Source organism: Muntiacus reevesi, chromosome 21, assembly GCF_963930625.1.
Source record: "Muntiacus reevesi chromosome 21, mMunRee1.1, whole genome shotgun sequence".
Lineage (NCBI taxonomy): Eukaryota > Metazoa > Chordata > Mammalia > Artiodactyla > Cervidae > Muntiacus > Muntiacus reevesi.
Window position 1 is genome coordinate 29,170,466 of NC_089269.1, and position 24,550 is coordinate 29,195,015.

General features: G+C 36.2%; 1 protein-coding gene across 7 annotated transcripts in view; it reads right to left on the reverse strand.

Moving 5' to 3' along the window:
* Positions 1-24,550, reverse strand: part of ROBO2 (roundabout guidance receptor 2) — a 655,957-nt gene that overhangs the window by 165,446 nt on the left and 465,961 nt on the right. For all 7 annotated transcript variants that reach the window (XM_065913481.1, XM_065913477.1, XM_065913480.1 and 4 more), the window contains exon 5: positions 12,135-12,273. In XM_065913481.1, the coding sequence (XP_065769553.1) occupies positions 12,135-12,273 (139 nt within the window). The remainder of the gene's footprint in view (positions 1-12,134; positions 12,274-24,550) is intronic.

Below are 24,550 nucleotides of genomic sequence, written 5' to 3' on the forward strand. Positions count from 1 at the left end.
TTGGATGTAGGGCTGGATACTTGAGATAAGGTTGAGACAAATATGCGAAGGGCGTTGGGAAGTCCAGGAGAAAGAGAAACAACTACAATAATGATATCAGAGAGAGCTGAGAGTGGACTCCAGCTCTGCCAACCACGGGTCTGGTGACCTTGAGTGTGTAGTTCATTGGCTATAAGCTTTAGCGTCCTCCTTTGTGAAAAGAGGAGATCCATACTTCAAGACTGTTGGAAAGATGAATCATGTGTAACAATGTATAACAACCTAACATGAAGTGAGTGGGACCTCAAAAATTATACTTTTTGTTATCTTAATATAATTTTCTTTAAAAACAAATCATTTTAGTATACTAGTTAAAGGGAGTGGACTTTAGGTCTAAAGTGCTTGAATTTAAATTTCTGTTGCCACTGAAATTTGCTCCTCAGATTCCTCAACTGTAAAATAAAGACAGTATAAAAATACCTTTTTCATGAAGCAGTTGTGATAATTGTTCAGTTACTTGCATGTAAAGCATCTGTAAACATTTTCTACTCCCATAATCAATTTTAAGACATACATCTTTCATATTTTAAGTCTCTGAAATTAGAAATCATCTACCAGCATTACTATGAACAAAGCTAGTGGAGGTGATGGAATTTAGCTGAATTATTTAAAATCCTAAAAGATGGTGCTGTAAAAGTGCTGCACTAGAGATGACATATCATAGTTGATTTGGCAATTTTTTTCCTCCTTAACTCAGAGAAAAGATACTCTTGGATCTCACAAATATGTCTAACTTGTATTCAGTTACATATACTATTATATATGATTAAAAGTATTTAGATTAAATCTTTTAACTTATTATTCATCCAGGCACCCAATGGTATAAATTTCAGTATTACTTTTAACTTCGTTTTTTCCCATGAACCCTGACATAGTATCAATTTCTAATTTTAAAAAAAAAAATTCTTTTTACTGCCTCTTGCACTAATATTCATGTTTGTATATTCACAAGAAATACCCCAATGTACCCACTAAACTATCTTTTTAACAACTTCCTACCCAAGAGGCCTATGCCCAAACTTTCTCTATTCCAAGTTACACTACATATAAATGTAAATATCAATTTCTAAGCATAGATACAAGAAGATATCTCTAGTCACTGTGCTGAGTGAATCCCTATTTCACAGTGTGTTTAATATAAACACTTCAGTTGGAATTAGAAGCTTTCATAATAAAACCTCAACTAAGCTTGCTAGCCTTAAGTTCCACTCCACTCCCTCCAGGGACACTGAACCACTAATTGTTGGCCTATACTTCCACCACCAAAGCTTTTTCATCTTGTGTCCACCTCCTGGAATAGTCTTCTTTCCACTTATAGAAATTCTATTTTTCCTTTCAGAGCCATCTCTAGTGTCACATGGGAATATAGAAGCTTTTATTTTCTGAAACCCTAAAGCATCTTGTACAACACAGTGTGTATATAATTTTCCTTATTTAATAATTAATGTTTTTTATATCTCATACATTCCTCTAAAATTCTTACCTTCTCAAATTATTGAGAGCAAACTCATTTTTTTATGTTAGGTCTCAACACTAGAAAAGTTTGAATTAATGTCTATGGTTACTTTTGAAATAATTCATGGAAATATAATATTTTATTAGTCTACCTTGAAGATTTTCATTATTCCTTTGAGGTAATTGATATCTTACTATAAATTATGTTCAGAGTATTTTCTTTCACACTCTTTATGAAATCTTTCAAAGAAAGGTAAAAGTTCTGATTGACATTTTTGTTTCTGTTAAATGTGCTATAAATATTTGGACAAAATTATTAGAAAATATGACCTAATAAATGGATTATTTATAGTTTCTATTGAACTTTTTATAACAAATGTCATATGTTCTATGAATTGCAATAACAGAATACTCAATCAAATATTCTTTATAAAGGTGCCAAAAGCCTATATATTTGATGAAATGAGTTTAAAGATATTATAATAACATCTGCAATTGTGACAGTTATGCTCATAAGAATAACTAGCAAAATTTCTGCACTGAGATTTTATCACAAGGCTATTCCATAGATCTACATGATTGGTCAATCACCTTTAAAGAAGAAACTTCAAGTAATTTAATTTACTGGGAAAGGTTCACTGTGTCCCAATCACAACTCCCCCTGCCTAAATACGGTTTTTTAGGATGACGCTCTAATGAGTTAATACTAAATACCAACTAAAATAGATTTCACTAGAAATTGTTTCTTTTGTGGTAGATTCTTACATGCTTTGGAAGCATTCTTTTATCTCTTATCCTTGGCAGCTGTATCTTTTTCACACACTAACAAAGATATAATCCTCATTTATCTTGTCACCATAATACTGGGTTTCAATTTATTATTTTTTTCCCCTTTTCTCTTTCAATTCATACCAGTTAACTTGAATATCTAGGTCAAGCAGCAACCTTCCCAAAGGGACAATTATAAGAAGTAAAATATATCTATGGGTTTCCCTGATGGCTCAAAGGTGAAGAATCTGCCTGCAATGTAGAGATGCAGGCTTGACCCCTGGGTTGGGAAGATCCCCTGGATCATGGCAACCCACTCCAGTAGCCTCGTCTTTAGAATACCATGGACAGAGGAGCCTGGGGGGCTACAGTCATAGGATTGCGAAGAGTTGAACACAACTGAAGCAGCTGAGCACGCGTGCACATATATGTATATAAACATGTGTTTATATATGTTTTCCTACAAACATGTATGTTTGCAGGAAATATAAAATCTGGAGCCCAGTTTAGCCTTTCAATTTGTAACTGCTCATGGAACTGTTGATAATCAAATATTATCAAGAAAATATTCAAAGATACTCTTAGTAAATTCAAAAGTGGCCTAAGGATGAAAAGATGAGTTAAATTATCATGCCCAAGATGAAGTCATAGTTCCAGTATTTATTACTCAGGCTATTTAATTCACCCTGCAAGCATTTCTTTAGCTTCTGATGTGCTTCTTGTTACTTAATTTTTTTCCCCTAGATACACTGTTCAGAAGAGCATGGATATATTAATTTAAAATATTCTTTTGAGAATAAAGATAGATATAACTTTCAATTGGTGGTAGAAAGCAGTACATTTTTTGAAGATAAATTTATTTGATATAATGAAATGATTGCTTATAAGTACTATTATAATGAGGAGTATAAAATCTTTGTTATGTACTTTACTACACAGATATATTTTGTGACTCTGATGAAAGGGACACTTCTAAATGCTTCAAGTATTTACCAAGCTCTATTTTTCTAATCATCAGTCCCAATGGAAAATGGACAAAAGTTGTTCCCATCCAGTGCCCCAAAGTAGTGATCAAGAGTGTAGATTTTAGAGCCAGAAATCCTTGATCCTCATTAGGCCTCACTTTTCTCATTTGCAATATTGGGAGAATAACAATATTTATATCATGTCCTGAAGGTAAGTGTACTAACATAAAATGCCTAAAGCAGGCCTGATATAGAATAAACACTAAGTAAATATAATTTATTATTATATTTATGAGAAAAGAAAATGCAATTAAAAACAACTCTTTTGAATCAGTACTAGGCTTTTTAAATAAAGTCTAATAAGCTCTTTAAATAAAGTTTTTAAACAGACTATTTAGATAAGAATTCAGGCAGGGTCAAAAACAATTTTGGATTAAAAAAAAGCCCATTTACACATAGAAATCTGAGAAGATACACACAAAACATAAAAAGTAGGCGTCATTGATAATGGGTATAAAATTGATTTTAATATTTCTTTAGGCTCATTCATTTGAAATCTTAGGGAATTTTTCCTACATAAAAGTATTATCATACTTTCCAAATTGTTTTGCATTGTTGCTATTCATGAAGTCAGACCATTTCAGAATTTAAAAGTTCTGCAGAAGTCATTCAGGGCAACCTACACATTTTGTATCTACACATGTATCTTAACTTGAAAAGCCCATGGAGTGATTAACTCATCTAAGTGATTCTAACCACAAACTGTATTCTAAAGGCAAGGATCATAAAGTCAATTATAGAACTCTTTTTACACTTTATTAAAGTAACAGCCCAAGTATGAGAAAGAGTGTCTCTAATAATGTGTCCAGCATACCCACCCTTGGGATACGGTGTGATGTGATGACTACCTCCTGGTAAGCCTCTGGCCCGTCCTCCTGTTTGGGCTAAGGTCCCGACCTCAGCCTAGCTGAATGCTCTAACGTGCCACACTCTGATGGAAGCATTTCGCCTGCTGTGGCTCCTGGTGCGATAACACTCACATGCCAATGACAGCTGGCACTCAGGCAGATCCTTTTGCTCTGCAGACTGGCACGTGGTCTTGGCTCTGCCCTCACACATCACAGGAGCTGCCAGTTAATGGACAGCAGAGCATCTCTGACTTCAAGGCATTTCTTCTTCCAAGTGTGTCCCAGCTTGTTAGCTGACCACTGGCTAGAACCCAAATTGCATGCCTGTTCCTGCATTGTCCTTGAGCAGAAATTCACAACAGATGGGCCAGTGTGGTCACAGGATGAGACAACTTTCACTCCCCACCCTAGGTGGCAATTAGTTTTGTGTTAACAGCAACTATTAGCACCTATTTGATGAAAACACAGAAAAAGGTACCATGTTCGCATCCCTTTGAAAATTGTTAATTAATTCTATTCATAAATAAAATCTGTATTTTCAGCTTCCAAGGAGGAAATCTTGACTAGGTCCAAGTCTAGATTTTCAAAGCACCAGGACATTTTACATGTGGGTTATGAAACTGGTCTAAAAGCTACTCTCAACAGCAATGCTGTATAGCATTCCTATAAAGTCATTCATAATACAGTGATTCTAACCAATTACCTAAGATTTTATCTAGAATGTAAAATTTTTAAGCAGCTCAATTCCATAAACAATTCATAATCACATAATTAGAGTTCATTAGTTTAACATACAGGTTTCATGTTGGATAGATTCTAAGTCAAGTGCTGTCAAATCAAGACATGCACATATTCATGTGTGTCTCTGGAAATAACTTTAACTTCTCATGCCACATCCCTCAAATGGGAGTATTATTATGTTGGGACAATATGGTTTAAAATAATGAAAGTAATATATACAAAAATCATTTAGAAGAATGTATGGCAAATAGTAAGTCTTGCTTTTATCATTACATGATCTTACAAAGATTTTAAAAAATGATGGCTTCCTTATTATCAGCAAACAAATGGTACCAGGTAATATGCAAAGTATGCATCAGATGTCTAATTGCACTGGGGCTAGAATATAATATCTGAACCATGTATAGTCTTCCAAAAGTAGAGAAAGGGTAGCAACTTGTAAGCTTGGCAAACTGGATGGTAAAAGTTATAAATAAATTTAATACAATTTAAAAGTGAATGTGACATATCTTAAATCAATAATATTTCATGTGTGTCTATGGAAATCCATCAGCGAGAGAGTGGAGAATGTGTAATTATTCTATGAAATCATTTTATGTATTATTTTTAAAATTTAACTATCTTTTCTTTGTAGTTATCTACATAACTAATAAACAACATCAATCAGTTGGATTTATAAAAACGGAGATACCTGTTACATGAACCCACTGTACAATGTTTCCAGTACTTTGAATTAGTTATATCATTTTAATAACCCTTTGAGGTAGAATGGATGGCATAATTATTCACCCTGTACAAATGAGTCAAAGCATAGGTCAATCATTAGTCCCATTACATTGCTCATCTGTATCTTTAGGATATAAAACACAAAGAGTTTAAATAGCTTCTTCAAGGTCACACTCCTAGTTAGTGGTAGAGAAATCTGTTGAACATCATTTCTAGAACATGTGAGTATAACTAAAGGGATAAATGATCAAACAGTGTCAGAACAAGGCTAAAATCCAACATCCCTGACAATGACCTAAATATTCTTTATGTTACTGGTAGCTGTATTAAAAGATCCCACAATAATGGTCCAGACAGTTCTAATTCTTCTCTCTCCAAGCAGAAACGGCAGACATCTGTATAGCTGAAAAATCATAGAATTCTCATTTACACTTTTCCTTGTATTTCTGAATCTTAGGGATTAGTCCTTTTTTTTTTTTTTTTTTTTTTTTACAAAATCTATGTACAATATTTATTAACATTGCTTTTCTCTTGCTTTCAGTTTTTTTTTTTTCCTTTTTCTTTTTGAAAACCACTTTAATTGACCAATCTTGACCAACCAGCCTAATCAGCGTGGTTATTTATCATTAGCCCAAATTACCACATGTCCTTGAAACACACACTGTATGTGAAGAAGGCTGATCTCCTCAGCAGGGCAGCTTAGCACCTGTTCGGCATCTCTGCATCCCAGAAACACATGCTCCAAACAATGGAGCTTCCAAACAATTAATACAAGAACATTTTCCAGGGCTAAGCAAAAAGAGCCACTGACTGTAAAAATGCCACAAAAGGGGAATTATAAGTGGTTCTATACAGTTTCTTTTCTTAAGGAATTATGTTTTTATGTGAATCTCACATTTCATGGAACTAAGAACTCAAAAGTCTCCTTTAAAATAGACTTGCACTTTAGAGAAAGGAATTTGTCAGTGGGTTCAGGAAAACTGATAGAATTTTGCATTATATATCTTGAAACTCTTTTTCTCTAGTCCCTTTTCTATTTTTATGAAATATTCATGAATTATAACCACTATAGGCAAGCCATCAACTGCATTTAGAATTCTCAGGGATACATAAGAAAGCAAATGACATTTTTTTTAATGTGACAAAAATAACTGATACTATGAACATTCCTATCTCTACTCTGTATCCTCATTGAGGAAGTTAGTATCACTCTAGAGTTAGTGTTGAAAATAAATAAAAATGAATTGAAATATCTTGGAACTAACTAGTGGTGATATACTGATATATGACTGATGCAAGATGTTAAGCATCCTGTTTACCATTCTTTAAAAGCTTGCTTAATAATTATCTGAAATACAAGCTCTAATGACAAGCTTCGATAAGAAAACTTAGTTAACTAATCAAACTACTTCTTACCCAAATGCAGTGAAGAGGTATTTTTATTCTCTTCACAAATATTAAACTCTTGGTATATATCAATTTTATTGTTATGTCCTTGGTTGTGAATATATAGCATTATGTTTCTTTTATATTAATACATGCTATTTCTTATAAAGCTTCAGCATATGTATATTTTTTACATTGCAAAATATACACTATTCCTATGTATGCTATGATGGACCATGACAGAAAATGGAACATTCCCCAATATGGGCAATTTCTATCACAAGAAACACTTTGTGAAAAGATGTATTGAAGGAAACTGATCACCAAGAGTACTTGGTTTGCCTGGAAGAAAAAGATGCAGCACTCAAGAAAGACACTACAACTACTTTGGTTTTAACTTTCATTAATGTTTTAGAATGTGAATACTTTCCTACATCACTCAGTTTGATTAACATAAAATAAAAAAAAATAATCAATAATCATATACTTACCTTGCTTTAAAGTGACTTGCTTTTTACAGACTCTCAGTGGGCATTATAAATACAATAGGTACTTAACAACATAGGCAAAACTTGAAATGTTTCTTCTACTACTTAAATTACACTTTGGAAAAAACTGTGCTTTTAAAACACATACTCATTATGAACTACAGAATGTCTTTCCCTTTATTTCATCATTCTGTTCTCCCTACCCATTTTATTTCCACAGTGGTGTGCAGAATTCTCGTGCCTAATAAATGAGCTGGTGTCAGCTTAGTTGAGCACATATATATTGAGAGTCTCTGGAGAAAAAGATACTGATACTCAGCACAATCACAAAAAAAGCAATGACCTCCTTTTTCTTCCTGAAACTTTCAACTATGAAAACAGTAGTATCTTAGGATGTTTCTGCGAGTGCGGCTGAACAAGACCCTGTGGGGTGCTTTCCAGGGATATCTTCTTCCATATCCTCTGCTTTAGCTCCTCTCTGAAGTACCAAGATAAATACCAAGTAATGCACATTTCATGAGTTGTTTTACAGATGCTAAAACTACCACCAAATGGGAGATGTGAACTACCCTACTTCATCTGGATTTTCAAAATGCTTTACAGAAACCCTTGCAGGAGCTCCAGGCTTTTTAAGGCATGAGCCTTGCAAGGCCCTGAAGAAAAACTTTCTCTGGTTCTAACTCCCATGTTTTGGTTTGTTTGTCCTCACTGTACATTGAGCACAGAGATGACACAAGCGATGAACGGTTTAACAGGAGCTTATATAAAATGAGGGCTTCCCTGGTGGCTCAGACAGAAAAGAATCCTCCTGCAATGCAGGAGAGCTGGGTTTGATCCTTCGCTTGGGAAGATTCCCTAGAGAAGGGAATGGCTACCCACTCCAGTATTCTTACCTGGAGAATTCCACTGATAGAGGAGGCCAGGGAGCTATATAGTCCATGGGGTCCCAAAGAATCAGACATGACTGAGCAACGAACACTTTCACACTTTTCACTACTTATATAAAACGAAGGGTCCTTCCAACTGTCTCTTTGGCATACGGAAAATGTCCAGATAAATAACTTTTCCCTGGTTGGGTATCAAGGTTATTGTTATACATGGGGATTACTATTAACCAACCTCACTGATTTATTAAAACAAAAAATGTCTTTAGTATAACTCAGCAATGGTAAGCTGTAATTTCATTAATGATAGTTATGAGAAAGGTCAGAAATTTAGGGCTAAATCAAAGAAAGAGGTACACGGGTACTATAAAATATTTTCACAGCAAAGAAAAAAAATACTCTGTTAATTCTTCTCCGGTTACTGAAAGATTGGTACAGATATCTTTGTCTGTGTTGAAAGTTTAAATAGCTATCACAGCATTTCATAAATTTAAACTTGAACTGAAAAGCTTTTCTTGTCTCCAAAAGAAAAATAGTCACATATTACTTACATAGTAATTACAGGCTATGCAGCTGCCCTACAAAGCTTTACTATAAATGTGTTAAGCATGAACTACTACATAAACCTCATTCAAATTACATTAAATGTTAAGCCAAAGAAATGTCATCCTCCACACCACTCCACACAATTGCTTACACAAGAACAATGGCCATCTCCCTAGTCTGAGACCTAAATAATGTAATAGAATCAATGTTGTTGATTTAGGCTATGGGTGGTTAAAAGTCATTACTGTTATTCGTCACCAAGTAAAGAGGTCTCCTTCCCCCTCATTATGCAAAAGTGAAGCTTATGCTAATGCATACAAAGCTAAGAATGAATAAGCTTCTTTAGAATACCATTTAAAGATTGAGATTTCAAGAAAAATTACATGGCTTCTATCATGATAAAAATACTGACCTCAATTTCTACATTGCACTGATCCTTGCTTTAAGCCTTTCTAACATACAATTTTAAAGCTTACACAGCATTTCCATTTGCCTAATACTTTAAAAATATTTAGCTGCTCACACAAAGCAGTGTAGTCATTTCATGTCAGTCATAGAAGAATATAAAGGACGAACCTACAAAATGTTTCAGGGGAAGTTAGTAGAGGCATGATTTCAAAAATTTCACTTTGTCTTTAGAGGTTTTTATATCAGACGTTCATAAAATGCAGCTTTAATGCTGTTATTTGATTTACATGTATCATTTGAGCTCTGGAACAAATGAATAGGTCAAGATTTGGAGAATATTGTGGCAAGTACAGTTGTCAGATTTACGACCTAACACCTAGAGCAATCTGGGAACAAATCAAAGTAGGCTTAAGCTATATTTTACCTGAATTCAAACACACAGACCCATTAAAATGTAATACACCTTTACAACTTTCTATTTTTTCAACTTGTGTCCATAGGATCCTATTTAATGATTAAAAATATCAAGATCACCAGGGATGTAATGTGAATATCATGTAAACCTTGATAATCATGTGACAAAAGTAGCACTCTTTGTAGCTTTCTTCCTAAAGTCCCAGAAAACCAGTCTAATTATGAGACAACTCTTGACACATCCAGGTTTGGAAACATTCTTAAGACACCTGGCCAGAACAGCTTAAGGTCATAAAACAAGAGGAGACTGAGAACCTGTCATAGAACAGAGGAGACTGGGAAAACATGACAACTTAATGCAATATCCTGTAACTTCCAACTAAAATACCCCAGACAGGATCCTGGAGGAAAAGGAAGGCTGGTGAAATCAAAATGATGTATAAACTTTCATTATCATGTATCTGCATTTGTCTATTATGAGTTATAAATCTTTCATAGTTGTATAAGATAACAATATGGGGATTTTCTGAACTAGCTTTGAATTTTCTCTGTGAATCCAAAATTATCCCTAAATGAGAGATTTTGTATGGACAAGCTGTTTATTTCTAGTAATTGAAAATTAATCTGTCTATGCTAATTTTAAAATATAATTAATCTCTTAGTCTTAAAGTGCCATCATATTTGTGGAAAGTTAGAGAATCTGTAGAAAATGGACTCCAGGAACTCAAATTCATCAACTCTACTTGCTTTTCAACAAGCTTCTCCACTGAGAAAGTCTGAGGAGCTTCACATGCAACAAACCTTTCCTAGCAGCATTCCTTTAAAACTAGATATCTAAAAAAAAATTAAATAAATAAATAAAATAAAACTAGATATCTGACTGTGCTCTGCTTAGTCGCTCAGCCGTGTCCAATCCCAAGGACTGTAGCCCACCAGGCTCCTCTGTCCATGGGATTCTCCAGGCAAGAATACTGGAGTGGGTTGCCATGCCCTCCTCCAGGGGATCGTCCCAACCCAGGGATCAAACCCAGGTCTCCCACGTTGCAGGCAGATTCTTTATCACTTGAGCCACCCGGGAAAGCCGGGTGTCAGGAAGATAACTGACAGCAAAGTGAAAAAAGAAACACAGAGCCTGTTTTTCTACTATTTATGCTGCTGCTGCTGCTAAGTCGTTTCAGTCATGTCTGACTGTGTGTGACCCCCCAGACGGGATTCTCTAGGCAAGAATACTGGAGTGGTTTGCCATTTCCTTCTCCAAAGCTAAGCAAATTAAAAATTCCACTTGTCTCATTCCTATAGTAGATTGCAAAGGAACCTCTCACTATTTAAAATTTTTGGTCCATTTCAAGTCAGTGCTGTTGATGATGTGATTTTAGAAAGTATAATGTCATAGACCTAGGGATATATAAAATTGAGATTTTGAAATGAGTGTATACATTCAGGAAAGAATCAATAGCAGTGCCTGTGAAAATACAAAGAAAGGAGATTTCATTTCTGTGAAAGTATGTTTATACTCAGGCAGTTGAATAAAACCTTATTTTTTTTTTTTTTAGGAAAGAAAATTAGCAAAAAGGCAGGATATGAAATTTTCTGCAGATCATGATTGTAGTAGGTGTGATGCCTGTAGTTTCAGAAGACAGGACTAGGAGAAAGGCAAAATAAATTTATAGCTAAACTCATGTGTTACACAGGAATAAAAAAAAACTTGGCTGATTTATTTGATCATAAAAGGCAAGGTCCTGGGAGAATTTAGACTACAAAAATGTTTTATATTTATTTTCAGAAAAGATTACATGCATTTCTGGGCTTATCATAGAGAGATGAGAGATTGGGTTTGGGGTTTTGTGATAAGAAGAACAGAAAAGAGTTGGAAGAGTTCTCCATGAAGAGATGACAAATGGGAAAGTGACAGGAAGTCCTTAAATGAAAATCCCCTCTGTGGATAGTGATATGCCTTCTCATTCGTATCTTGAATGAGATCTCTGTTTTACTGCAGAACCTACAATCAACTATATCCAGCAGCTTTCTGTAGCTTTGCGAACAGAGCAGCAATTGAAGGATACAGTTGGGGTGAGTGGGTCGTTAGGAATTCAGCAGGGATATAATGGAAGACCTGCAAAGGGTCATGACAGAGAGAGACTGTGCTTCAGGAATCCTTGATAGTGGGTGATAACAGATGGAGTGAAGGGTCAGACATTTTTGTGAAAACTCAATGAAAGAGTAACGTCAAAAGCCTAAATGACTTCAGTATATAAAACCGAAGATATTTGGCTTGGAAATGTAAGTCATGTGTGAAAATAATACACCAAAATATAAGAGTGTTTGGTGGTACAACTAACACTGTCTTTTTCTTGTCTAATTATTCAATGGTCATCTAACAGTTTTCCATACACATGACATTCTTACCTTCCTCTCGGCAAGTCCGCATCATCCTTTTTCCACCGCACAGTTGGCTGAGGATCACCCTGGACTTGACAACGGAACTCTACAGCTTCTTCCTCCAGCACCACTTGGTTAATTGGCCTTCTGAGAAATGTGGGTCGTTCTTAGGGGAAAAAAAATGTAAAATGAAATGAATGTTGTCCATATTTTAAGTGCATTATGAAAAAAGCATAAAAAACATGTGGTTTATTTTTGGCACATAAGTACCTAATTTTATAGCTCAACTGTCTTGATAAGGCTTCATGGAACCGATTAACGTAACTGTATAAAATGAAATATTCTGGAACACAGAAATAGCTACGGTTTGTATATAAATCCATACTATCAGTTGGGAAATAAAATTGATTCTTCTGTGAATTTCTGAGCTAAATCATGTGGGTCTTGTCATAAAAATCTGAACATTGAATCCCACAGAAAAAAAAGAAAAGAGATGAAGAAGATTATTTTCATCTATTACAATGACTCAGAGTGGGAAAATTGAAAGTTGAAACCAGTGGAAATATTTAAAAGGAAACAAATATTAATATTCCATCAACAATGCTAGAGAAAACAAGAGTTGTGTTCTCAACATAAGCATATATTTCCTAGATGTTTTTTACTAAGGTTATCCATTTGATAAGGACCTAATACTTCCATGGGCTTCCCTAGTGGCTCAGAGGGTAAAGCGTTACCTGCAATGCAGGAGACCTGGGTTTGATCCCTGGGTCGGGAAGATCCCCTGCAAGAAGGAAATGGCAACCCACTCCAGTATTCTTGCCTGAAGAATCTCATGGTTGGAGGAGCCTGTACCTACCTACCTTCCAGGCTACAGTCCATGGGGTCACAGCGTTGGACATCACTAAGTTTACTTACTCACACTTCCCACTTACTTACAAACACTTAACACTTCCATGAATGTTTTCATTTCATATGTGGAAAACTGTCTACTTGATTTTTTTGTATGTCTGAGAAAAAATCTGTCAAACTAATTTTTCTTAAATAAAAAAACAATATCATTAGTAATTAATGTAAACTATTTTACATTATGTAAACTGTCATACATAATTTTCTAAGGCTACTTCTAATTTTTTTCCTACATGTTCCAGACATTTGCCCATTTTAAAAACATACTATATGTCTGCTTATTTCTCTAATATTCTGCTTTAGTGTTTCTGTTCTTTATTTTTTTGCTGTTAATCTGTACCTAGCACTGTTAATTTGGATTCTAACACTCATCTAAATAAACCATGGAAAAAAATAAATCCCTATCTATAAGAATCTCACTACTGAAGAGAAGTATAAAACAAAATGTAGATTTATGTATCTATAAATACTTCAATTCTTTGTCTAGTTTCCTTTTTTTTTATAATAACCTGATACAGAGAAAATTACCATTTAATTTTTTATTAGTCCTGGTCTTTCAATCATAGGCAAGTACAGTACTGCTACTTATTGAAGTAGAAAAAGAGGTCAAGTAAAAGGAAAATGAAATCCATAGGGAGTGGACACAGTTTATCTGACCATATGGTCATATTGAGTCTCTTGGAACTTTAGTTTCAAACCCAATTTAAAATGTGAATCCAGTGGCACAAAAACTGAAACATATTCAGCAAGAAATCTTAAAGAAACATACAACACATCAAATAACATAAGCTGAGTATAAACTGGATGTATATGATTTTATTGACTAAATTGAGACCCATATTTATAAAACAAATTGTGCAAACTACAAAAGGATATTTTACTGCAATAAAGTCAACCATCTTTGGTATTCCAAAGGAAGATAACTTCATCTCGCTACAGTGAAGAAGACAGTAGTGATCAATTTCTTTAAACACAGACCTGCACATACTCAAGTATTTGTACACTGGGGTCCCAAAATCCCAAGACATAAAACAAGGCTCATGGGACTTTTAAATGCAGGATTTAGAAATAATCCAAAACACTTGTGGGAAAGTTTGCTTCAAAAGATTTTAGGTGCTCAGAATCAATTAGCTGTAAGCGTGCTCCCCTGACAACAGAAGAAATCTGCAAGTTGGATAGAATTAATTAGTGTTATCCTTAGACTACTGATCACTATGTGCACCAGTCAAGTATTTTAGTTCTGGCAGAGTTAATACTGACTCTTGTTTTGGGCAGTATATAATAGGCAATAGGATCGGTATCTTCTGGTGAAAGTGGAATATTAATAGAAAAAAAAATGAGTTGGCATAGAAAGAAGGATTGATTTTTTCCTTCACTATCACTTAGGGATAGTCAGTCAGTTCATTCAAAAGCTGTAATAACCCAATATTAAAAGAGAGCCAGACTACTGTAGATATCAGTGATGACTGAGAAATCATCAGTCAGAGTTTCCTTCTGGCTCCCTCCGATTTTAAAGGGGGAATTGCCCTAAAATTTGGCTAATGGATGAGCAAACCAAGAGAAGTCTTTCCTTCATTCACTCCTTCATTCAGTATGTGTTAATGCAACTTCCCCTATGCCAGAGTTTAGTGTAGTAGCTGATGAAGAGTCAGCAGCTTGGTTTCACCAGAAAAGTGGAGAGAGATGAAGTTATTTAGTTGGTAAATGGCAAAACTGTGACAGGCCTTGTATGTCATGTCAAAGAATGTGAGTTCTGCACTTAAGGCAATAGAGAGATGTTGAAATATTTTAAGTAAGGAAGCATCATTTCTAATAACCATATGAAAAGGATCATGTTGGCAGATCTGTGGGAGATGAATTAGAAGAGAATACAAAACAGTGAAGATTAAAATATTTACAGTAATAAATCATTTCAGTTTAGAACTGACACAGTGGTTCAAGGGATGTGGAAAAGGCACAGAATGAAGAGATACCAGAAATGGATGATCAATCAGATGTGGAAGGAAAAGTCTAGGAAGATTCTCATATATCCGTTTAGCACAATGGAACACAATGGCAGGTAAGGTATGGATCCGTGAATGTTTAGATCTTTTTGTCTCAGAAATGGTGAGATGTGAAGAAAGATGTGAAAGATGAGGAAAAAATGGACCCCTTAACACTTAAGCCATTGTTAGCCTTCTGCTGCTTGAAGTCAAATGCATTCTTAATTAATACGGTAAACATATTACTATTTATAGAGAGGAGAAAATAAATATGCTCACATCTATAGACATAGAAAACCTGTTGGATTAAAAATTCTAAATGAAGGAATCATAAGAAACTTCTCATGCATGATGAAGATATTTTATCAGAAACTAAATGTAAAAATTACTTTTTTAAAGTAAAATACTAAAGTCATGCCTACTACAATTGGGGACAAAAAGGACACACTGACAGTGATCAAAAAGAAAAAGAAGGAAAGTATGAGTTTTAGAGAAGAACCAAAATACTCATTACTTGCAGACACTCCACAATACACATAATACAGGACAGTAACTTTGATCATAGATAACTGTGACAAAAGATAACAACAGAAAATCATGGCAGCAATGCTGGCAGTATTGCAGATTTGGGGATTTTCAGATAAACTGTGGAAAATTCACACACTGAGATATTAATGCTATCTATTTATCTACCTCTCTAACATGGAAAATTTTCATGTCATGATGCTGAATACAAAATAAATTTCATAAGAGTATATAGATAAGTTCCATTAAAATACACATGGATATTTTCAACAAAGTTTTTGTATGCTTCCATTAACATGCTACCAATCATTAAGTTGAAACATGTGAGTATAATTAATTCAAAGAACAAACTTTACATTAGACTTGTCACAAATATAAACTTATTTCTTTGTTCAGGGTATACTACCAAGATCCTTGAGTACTTTTTTGGTTACCATACTTGTTGAAAGTCCCACTGTTTTGTATGGAGACACATGGAAGCAAATGATTTATAATTTCAAGAAGGAAGAAAGATACGGAATTTCCTGCTGATGAACTCAGAAGGGGTGGTGAACTGTGCAATGAACTTAATTCTTTTCCGCCCTCAAGTAGAGTTTAGTTGCCTAGCAACTAGATAACCACAGAACAGCATATGGCATAGAATTTTTGGAAGTCGAACATTGTTTGTAGTGGAAAATGCAATTCAATTCATTAAAAAAAGAAAGGGACAAGGCAAAGAATCTGCAATCAGTTCAGTTCAGTTCAGTTCAGTCAGTCATGTCTGACTCTTTGCGACCCCATGGACTGAGGCACACCAGGTTTTCCTGTCCATCATCAACTCCCAGAGCTTGTTCAAACTTGTGTCCATTGAGTCAGTGATGCCATCGAACAATCTCATCCTCTATCGTCCCCTTCTCCTCCTGCCTTCAATCTTCCCCAGCATCAGGGTCTTTTCTAATGAGTCAGTTCTTCTCATCAGGTGGTCAATGTATTGGAGCTTCAGCTTCAGCATCAGTCCTTGCAATGAATATTCAGGACTGATTTCCTTTCGGATGGACTGGTTGGATCTCCTTGCTGTCCAAGGAACTCTCAAGAGTCTTCTCCAACACCACAGTTCAAAAGCATGAATTCTCTAGTGCGCAGCTTTCTTTATGGTCCAACTCTCACATCCATACATGACTACTGGAAAAACAATAGCTTTGACTATAAGGACCTTTGTCAGCAAAACAATGTCTCTGCTTTTTAATATGCTATATAGGTTTGTCAGAGCTTTTCTTTCAAGGAGCAAGTGTCTTTTTTAATTTCATGGCGGCAGTCACCATCTGCAGTGATTTTGGAGCCCCCCAAAATAAAGTCTGTCGCTGTTTCCATTGTTCCCCCATCTATTTTCCATGGAGTCATGTGACCAGATGTCATAATCTTAGTTTTCTGAATGTTGAGTTTTAAGGCAACTTTTTCACTCTTTCACTTTTATCAAGAGGCTCTTTAGTTCCTCTTCACTTTCTGCCATTAAGGGTGGTGTCATCTGCATATCTGAGGTTATTGATATTTCTCCTGGCAATCTTGATTCCAGCTTGTACTTCATCCAGCCCAGCATTTTGCATGATATATTCTGCACAAAAGTTAAATAAGCAGGGTGACAAAACAGCCTTGATGTACTCCTTTCCCTATTTGGAACCAGTCTGTTGTTCCATGTCCAGTTCTAACTATAGCTTCTTGACCTGCATACAGATTTCTCAGGAGGCAGGTAAGGTGATCCAGTATTACCATGTCTTTAAGAATTTTTCAGTTTGTTGTGATCCACACAGTCAAAGGCTTTGGCTTAGTCAATAAAGCAGAGGTAGATGTTATTCTGGAACTCTCTTGCTTTTTTCCATGATCCAACAGATGTTGGCAATTTGATCTCTGGTTCCTCTGCTTTTTCTAAATCCAGCTTGAACATCTGGAAGTTCTTGGTTCACAGACTACTGAAGGCTGGCTTGGAGAATTTTGAGCATTATTTTGCTAGAGTGTGAGATGAATGCAATTGTGCAGTAGTTTCAGCATTCTTTGGCATTGCCTTTCTTTGGGATTGGAATGAAAACTAACATTTTCCAGTCCTGTGGTCACTGCTGAGTTTTCCAAATTTGCTGGCATATTGAGTGCAGCACTTAAATAGTACCACCTTTAAGGACTTGAAATAGGTCAGCTGGAATTTCATTACCTCCACTAGTTTTGTTTGTAGTGATGCTTCCTAAGGCCCATCTAACTTCAGACTCCGGGATGTCTGGCTCTAGGTGAGTGATCACACCATCATGGTTATCTAGGTCATTAAGATATTATTTTGTATGGTTCTTCTATGTATTCCTTCCACCTTTTCTAAATATCTTCTGCTTCTGTTACGTCCATACTGTTTCTGTCCCTTATTGTGCCCAGTAACACAAAGAATAACCCAGAAGAATGTCATCTGCATATACATGGCACATTAGAAAGGGTTTATACCTGAGTATATTGGGGTGTGCCTTACAACATAGTAACATCGAAATTTACCAATTTGGTGGTATTTGGTCACCACTTTAAAAAAATTGTTCTCAGAATTTCCATAGTACCTTTTGTGACAATTATCTCTAAATTGTGTTATTTGTTTATCAATTGTTTTCTGCTCTTTATACTAAGTTCAGTTTTATTTTGTAATTTTAACTGCCTACAAAGAATAGCATATTAAAAATTGTAGTTTTGCCTACCATTAATTTAAATGGTAAGAACTGTTTTCAGTTTCCTTAACTAAGCTTTATTTCCAGAAAACTTAAGACTCAAACACAAATATTAAAGACTAAAGAAGTTTTAGAGGTAGAAATGGATTTTAAATGCTTTGCCTTTGCAAGTGGAACTGTTACCATACGCCAAACACAAAGTCACACCTCTTTCAGACACACATTACAAAAACTACAAAGGAATTATCTTGTAGTTTTGTATCAAAATCTTTTGCAAATAAATGTATTTAGGAGGATTTGAAAGCAAAATGATAAGAGAAACATCAGGTTGATAACTGACCACATTCAATATTAATTAATACCCCATGAAATTTGTATTCCATGAAGATCTGAACAACTAAAATAAATACACATGAAAAATCTTGAACTACTGTCTAACAAGCAAACCTAATTTAACACATGTCAAAATAAGGTCAATGATTTTTCCGCATTATCGCCTTATGTCCGATCACATATTGAAACATAGGGGGAGAAATCTCAAGGGCTATTTGCTGACTGCTTATCAATTAGATTACAGTGCCTCTGAATGGCTTGATTCCTAATTATACAGCCATAGAGTGATCAGAGAAAATGTCTTTGCCAATGCAATTAACTTTTTTTAATGTGAGATTAACTGGATTTGATTCACCTGCATAACTTGCTTACAACGTTAACCTCTCTTGAGACAGTAGTATTGTTTGGCAGTGTGGTACTACGTAAAGTACAGCTCTCAAGTAGCCAGGTCAATTTAGTAACAAACTGGCACTGTGGAAAAATCCAACTTTGTATGCAACTGTAATAAAATCAAACGCCAAGTCTCCTTGTAGTTAAGTCAATAATATTCAGAAAGCAAAGGTTCAGTTTAACCCCCAAATCATAAATCTGAACTGTAGTCGCATAATATATCTTAAGTTTCTTACTTACACGCTACATTGAAGGAAATTAAGTGCCCAGAGAACAAATTTCTCTTTTCAACTGTATCCAGTCAGTTTGAATAGGACTGTAAAATCAGCAAAGGCTGTGCCGTGACAGCTATTACTAGGACAACCCTAACAGTTTAAAAATAAGCTTTGTTTGACATTATAAAAGTAGCATTATGACAATAGTTAGATAGGCAGGGTCCTCGAAGTTCTCTAAGACTAAAGCTATGCCGTAAAAGCACATGAGACCTAACCACTGCTTGTAAACCTTATCTCAACTTCAGCTAACCCAAGAGGACCCACCACCCGATCATGTCCATTAAACCGGGAAGTCAGAAGGCTAGTCCTAGTATGTCTCCTGGGATTTAAATAGGTATGTATAAGGGGCCGGGGTTATGACAGCCACTGAATGTGAATTACTGTGCCCTTCCAAAACAGACTGGATGATAACGATCAGTCTGCCTGACTGTGATTAAATAAATCCTGGCTGCACTAATTTCTTTTCTTGCCAAGAATTTTCTTTGTCTGAGAGAAACCATCCTGTGAAGCAAAAACAAACGTAGGTAAATGTTCTCAGAGGGAAAAAATAAATGCCTTTCTCACCATGTTTTAGAGGGAAACTTTCATGTTATTGCTGATACAAGAGTCATGCTGGGAGCCGGGACTTGCCTATTCATTTTTCTACTCTATTTAAACACTTAGAGCCTGGCACACAGTAGGTGTTCAAGAGATATTTGTTAAATAAGTGAACAAATAAATATTTTGTTGTTTTAGGGTTTGCATGTTAATATTATTTTAAAAACTAGATTTTATCTTTAACAGTTATATTGATTTCAGTAATACCTTATGTTTTGAATTCTTAAATGAGGACATGCATTATCAATAAAACATAGATATATCCTAAGGTGCATTATGAGAAAATTTTATTTAGAAAAGAATATTATTAAAATCCTGAAATGCAAGAGAAGTTAAAAATCCATGAAATAAGAACAAGATGCTATAAATAAGAAATAATTCAGAAAAAGAGCTAGGAGATTTACCATCTAATTAATGAATTTATGCTTGACAGAAAAATAGAACAGAAATAAATGAACAGTGTATTTCATTGAGTTGTTTGAATATAGCATTTTTAGATAAGATGCTCACTAAGTGTGTAACTAGTAAGAGAAAAAAGTGCCAAACCAAGGCATGATATTGAAACACTTCAGAACCATGGGATAAAGAGAAGGTACTGAGTAAAGTTGAAAGAAAAAGAAAAGAAAAATGATCACATAGGAATCAAAAGTACAGTAGACTTCTCAAGAGTAACAGTGGAAACAAAACGACACTTAAATGACAACTTCAATATTCTAAGCAAAAATATTTTTTAAAACTGGAATTCTATAACCAGCCAAAGTATCCACTGCTTTGTATAGAATAGAGACAGTTTGGTCTGGAACATGCTGTAGGCTCCAGTCAAGGAGAAATCTGGCAAAAAACACTGTTCTGAATACAAGCGTTAACAAAGAAAAAAAATACAAATACAGGATATAGGAAACAGGGAATCCAACAGCAGAGGAAAAGGGAGATGAATGTCAGAATGAAGTTTCTGGGGTAGATCTGAATAGAATCCATCCTGGTTGGACTGAGCAGAAAGTCTAAGGCCTCCAGAAAGGGTGTAGCAAGAGTGGACTTAACAGCTAAACAGAATTTAGAGAAATTTAAATGTTTCAGATTTCAAGAAGAATTCATGACAGGTATAGGTAAACACAAGTAAAAGGGAAAATGGACTTATTATAAACACATTATTGATAGGGGAGATTTTTGCTGAAACTACCACCTCTGGCATTAATATGTCTATGGTCAATAATATGTCAATTGAAAGAAGACCAAAAATAAGGCCAGAAAAGTAATGCTACTATAATAGCATAACACTTAGCTCACAGTCCATATTTACAATATTATATCTTAAATTATTGATATTAATATAATCAATGTTTCTGAAGTCAATACACTGAAAGGACAAAAAGAGGGTGAGTGCTGGTGAGAAATTGGGGAACAAGGTCATAAGAAGTCAAAATAATGTATAAAACTGTAAAATAAACACAAAGAAATATGAGAGCATACCAGAAGAAAAAGCAAAACAGGTTAATAGAAATGTTCAAAGATGAGAACTGTGTGTGTGTCTATATGAGGATATGTGTGCTGGGAGGAGGGGGCAAGATATCTCTGCATGTCATTGTAAGTTTTGTAATATTTCTAATGTCTATTAGAAATATAGCATATAAAATTATTTTTATGTATTATTTCTTTAAACATTTAAAATTCTTTAGGAAAATGTTCTTATTTTTTGTTTTTCTTTTTTAATGACAGTTAAATTCTGCATAATGCCTACCCATAATTGGAAATTTAATTATATGCTTCAACTATTTTTTTTTTTTGTCTTCAGCAGCTCTAGAAGTTAATTAACATATGTAAATTGCTAGGAAGTGTTTTTTATGAAGACATCAAGGCTTCCCAGGGGGTTCAGCGGTAAATCTGCCTGCCAAGCAGGAGATGCAGGTTCAATTCCTGGGTTGGGAAGGTCCCCTGGAGAAGGAATTGGCAATCTACTCCAGCATTCTTGCCTGGGAAACTCCACGGAAAAAGGAGCGTGGAGGGCTATGGTCCATGGGGTCACCAAAGTGTTGGACATGACTTAGCAACTAAAGAGCAGCAGGAGGCTGTGTTAAAGATTTTAGTGTCCTTCTGCTCTACGACGCCTACTTCTAATTTCTAGATCTGGTACTGCCATTTAACTAGGAGGCTATTTTCTAGTCAGCAAATACTAAAGAAGAACAAACACCATAAAAGAGCGGCTGGGAGGAGATACCCCACGTCCAAAGTCAGGAGCAGGGACTGCACTTTGCTGTACTGGCCGTGAGGAGATACCCCATGTCCAAGGTCAGAGAAACCCCAGTATGATGGTAGGCACTAGAGATAGCCCGCATCCAGGGGCAAAGGAGAAGCCCTAGCAAGACGGTAGGAGGGGTAAGTTCACGTCTAGAATCAAGCCCCAATCCTGCCAGAGATCTTGAGAGGGCTCAAACAAACCGTGTGCACCCCAGGACCCAGGGACCCCACAGAGACTGAGACAGAACTCTGGCTGAGTGTCTCCTGTGGAGGTACCAGTCAGCAGAGGACTGCCGCAGGGGCAGCGGCTCTGGGTGCAGCTGACTTGGGTAGGGCTTAAGCCCTCTTGGAGAAGGTCCACATTAACCACACCATCGAGCAGCCAGAACTTACACAGGACTGAGAAATAGACTCTTGGAGGGCACAAACAGAGCACTGTACACCAGGACCCAGGAGAAAAGAGCAGTGACCCCACAAGAGTCTGAAGCAGGCTTGCCCATGAGTGTCCAGGAGTCTCCGGCAGAGGCATGTGTTGGTGGTGGCCTGCTGCAGGGTTGGGGGCACGGAGTGTAGCAGTCCATGCATGGGATCTATGGAAGGAGGCCACCATTATCTTCATTACCTCCACCATGGTTTCAGTTCAGCTCAATTGCTCAGTCATGACCGACTCTTTGCAGCCCCATGAATCGCAGCACGCCAGGCGTCGCTGTCCACCACAAATTCCTGGAGTTTACTCAAATTCACGCCCATTGAGTCGGTGATGCCATCCAGCCATCTCATCCTCAGTCATCCCCCTCTCCTCCTAGCACCCAATCGCTCCCAGCATCAGGGTCTTTTCCAATGAGTCAACACTTCGCACGAGGTGACCAAAGTATTGGAGTTTCAGCTTCAGCCTCAGTCCTTCCAATGAACACCCAGGACTGATCTCCTTTAGGATGGACTGGTTGGATCTCCTTGCAGTTCAAGGGACTCTCAAGAGCCTTCTCCAATACCACAGTTCAAAAGCATCAATTTTTTGGTGCTCAGCTGTCTTCACAGTCCAACTCTCATCCATACACGACCACTGGAAAAACCATAGCCTTGACTAGACGAAACTTTGTTGGCAAAGTAATGACTCTGCTTTTTAATATGCTGTCTAGGTTTGTCATAACATTCCTTCAGGCAGTAAGTGTCTTAATTTCATGGCTGCAATCACCATCTGCAGTGATTTTGGAGCCCAAAAAGTAAGTCTGACACTGTTTCTGTTGTTTCTCCATCTATTTCCCATGAAATGATGGGACCAGATGCCATGATCTTAGTTTTCTGAATTTTGAGCTTTAAGCGAACTTTTTCACTCTCCTCTTTCACTTTCATCAACTGGCTTTTTGGTTCCGCTTCACTTTCTGCCATAAGGGTGGTGTCGTCTGCATATCTGAGGTTATTGATATTTCTCCCAGCAATCTTGTAATTCTTCCAGCCCAGCGTTTCTCATCATGTACTCTGCATAAAAGTTAAATAAGCAGGGTGACAATATACAGCCTTGACGTACTCCTTTTCCTATTTGTAAACAGTCTGTTGTTCCATGTCCAGTTCTAACTCTTGCTTCCTGACCTGTACATAGGTTTATCAAGAGGCAGGTCAGGTGGTCTGGTATTTCCATCTCTTTCAGAATTTTCCACACTTTATTGTGATCTACACAGTCAAAGGCTTTGGCATAGTCAATAAAGGGGAAATAGATGTTTTTCTGGAGCTCTCTAGCTTTTTCGATGATCTAGCAGATGTTGGCAATTTGATCTCTGGTTCCTCTGCCTTTTCTAAAACCACTTGAACAACTGGAAGTTCACGGTTCATGTATTGCTGAAGCCTGGTTTGGAGAATTTTGAGCATTACTTTACTAGCGTGTGAGATGAGTGCAATTGCGTGGTAGTTTGAGCATTCTTTGGGATTGCCTTTCTTTGGGTTTGGAATGAAAACACCTTTTCCAGCCCTGTGGCCACTGCTGAGTTTTCCAAATTTGCTGGCATATTGAGTGCAGCATTTCACAGCATCATCTTTCAGGATGTGAAATAACTCAACGGGAATTCCATCACATCCACTAGCTTTGTTTGTAGTGATGCTTTCTAAGACCCACTTGACGTCACATTCTAGAATGTCTGCTCTACGTTAGTGAACACACCATTATGATTATCTGGGTCGTGAAGATTTTTTTTGTACAGTTCTTCTGTGTATTCTTGCCACCTCTTCTTAATATCTTCTGCTTCTGTTAGGTCCATACAATTTCTGTCCTTTATTGAACGCATCTTTGTGTGAAATGTTCCCTTGGTAACTCTAATTTTCTTGAAGAGATATCTAGTCTTTCCCAATCTGTTGTTTTCCTCTATTTCTTTGCATTGATCACTGAGGAAGGCTTTCTTATCTCTCCTTGCTATTCTTTGGAACTCTGCATTCAAATGGGAATATCTTTTCCTTTCTCCTTTGCTTTCTGCTTCTCTTCTTTTCACAGCTATTTGTAAGGCCTACTCAGACAACAATTTTTTCCTTTTTGCATT